This window comes from Octodon degus, unplaced genomic scaffold (genome assembly GCF_000260255.1).
Source record: "Octodon degus isolate 3935 unplaced genomic scaffold, OctDeg1.0 scaffold00001, whole genome shotgun sequence".
NCBI classification, from domain to species: Eukaryota; Metazoa; Chordata; class Mammalia; order Rodentia; family Octodontidae; genus Octodon; species Octodon degus.
In genome coordinates, this window is record NW_004524577.1 from 15,537,426 (window position 1) to 15,539,464 (window position 2,039).

Below are 2,039 nucleotides of genomic sequence, written 5' to 3' on the forward strand. Positions count from 1 at the left end.
GGGTCTTGCCTCTAGCCTCTTTGCAGGGAGTTCTGCTGAAGGGTTCCCTGCTGGGCCTGCAGTCTGGGTCTGTTCAGGATCCCGCAGGTCCTCGGCCGTCTCACTCACTCACCAGGCCTGCGCTCTCAGGCTTAAGGATCTTGATAAGGAGTTTGGGTTTCACCCGATACAGAAGTTACATTTCTTGTTATATTGGTCTTGCTTTATCTTAGTCTTAACCATTCAGCAGAAAAGTATAAAAACGAGGTATAAAAAGTAAAGCCATATTAATATGCCGAGCTGTAAAAGGCTCGAGTCAACAACTTCTGACATTGGCAATCCTGTGGATAACCCATCACTATTATGGACTACTGGACTATATTGGATTACTTTGCTGAATGAATGGCAATGGAATACCCCATCTCTGACAAAAGTAAACAAAAAAGGGGGATATAAATGAAGGTCCATTTTGTAGTGGAAAAAAAAATATATATATATATACAAAATAGCATAGATATACAGCTACTTTCTCTAATGAGGAGAAAGTTTTGAACTATTAGTGGTTAGACAAGATATCATGTCTGCATCTTGTACTATAACTACTACAAAGATAACAATATGCAATGTATTAATTATTGTAACTGTCCTACTAAGCTGTTTTGAACCTGTCCCATTGCTACTTCTTTCTCAACAAAATTAATATTTATAAAAAATAAAAGGAGTTTGGACTTCAGTTGAACATGTTTGTACCTACCTGTAACCCTGGCTACTCCAGAGGCTGAGCAAGGAGGATCCCAAGTTTCATGCCAGCCCAGGCAGTTTAGCAAGATTCTGTCTCAAAATAAAAATAGCTGGGGATGTAGCTCAGGGGTAAAGCTATTTGCCTAGTATTTTCAAACTCCTGAGTCTAATCTTAGTATTCTGCAAATTAAGAAAGAAAAGAAGGGGTGAGGGCAGTTAGTCTGACTTTAAAACTTGTTAATCAAGTTCTCAGTCAACTTGTCAAGATTTTTTGAGTAGAAGAAAAAGACCAGATATACATTTTTTTTTTTTATCATTGATGTATTTGGTATAGGGCCTCACTATAGAGCTCAGATTCATAGTGATCCTCCTGTCTCAGCCTCCCCAGCCCTAGGATTATAGGCATGTGCCACCACCCCTGGACTCAGTCACCAGCTCAGCACACTCCAGGCATGGGGCTGGCACAGCATGAGGGACCAGGAATCAAACCTTGGTCCCTGCACTTGCCAAAGCAGGCGCTTAGAGCACTGAGCTATCTTGCCAGCTTCAGATATACATATTTTTAAATGCCACTGTATTTTGGAAAAGCAGGATGTACTACACAAAACAAGAGTGGAGGGCTGGTGAGATGGCTCAGTGGTCTAAAGCACCTACTTAGAACAAGCTTAGCAAAGCACAGAGACTGCGGTTCAATCCCCCAGCACCACATGCCAGCCAGCCCTGCCCCCTGGTGGGCTGAGCTGGCCACACACACACACACACACACACACACACATACAATAAATAAATAAATAAAAATTTAAAAAAAAAGAGTGGAAGAGACAGGTTCTCACTGTGCAGTTCAGGCTAGACTTGAACTCGCTGCATAACCCAGGCTGGACTCAGCCTCTTGAGTGCTGGGATCACAGGCCTATGGTATCACTCATAGCTAAGACTGGAAGTCATTTAATCCAGCTATTATAATATAACTCAGTAAATCACATTGAGGGAGGAAGGAAATAAGGCTCTGACCGTGGAAATCAGAAGTTTCTGAGATACACTGCAGTTAGCTGCCATAGGACATGCTAAGCAAGCAGGTAAGAGAAGCGCTTTCAGTCTCGCTACTTGTCTCTTCTTAGACTGGTCACAAAACTCTGGTAGAGCTACTGGAATTCCCAGCCTGGACAACGAGGGGTGGAAAGTTTGAGGCATTGATGTCAGGATAGAGGAGAGTATTGGCTCAGGTTTGGCCATGTAAACTGTGAGGGACCTGGAATTCAACCAGTAGAATTATATCTCTGATGCTCAGGAGAGAAGTTTTTATGGAAGGTTTTTATTTT

At 42.4% G+C, this 2,039-nt stretch overlaps 1 protein-coding gene across 1 annotated transcript in view; it reads left to right on the forward strand.

Moving 5' to 3' along the window:
- Window positions 1–1,781: 1,781 nt before the first annotated feature.
- LOC111815837 (mitochondrial import inner membrane translocase subunit Tim9-like) overlaps window positions 1,782–2,039 on the forward strand; it is a 4,060-nt gene continuing 3,802 nt past the window's right edge. Inside the window, exon 1 of the mRNA XM_023711894.1 lies at window positions 1,782–1,796. Within this exon, the coding sequence (XP_023567662.1) occupies window positions 1,782–1,796 (15 nt within the window). The remainder of the gene's footprint in view (window positions 1,797–2,039) is intronic.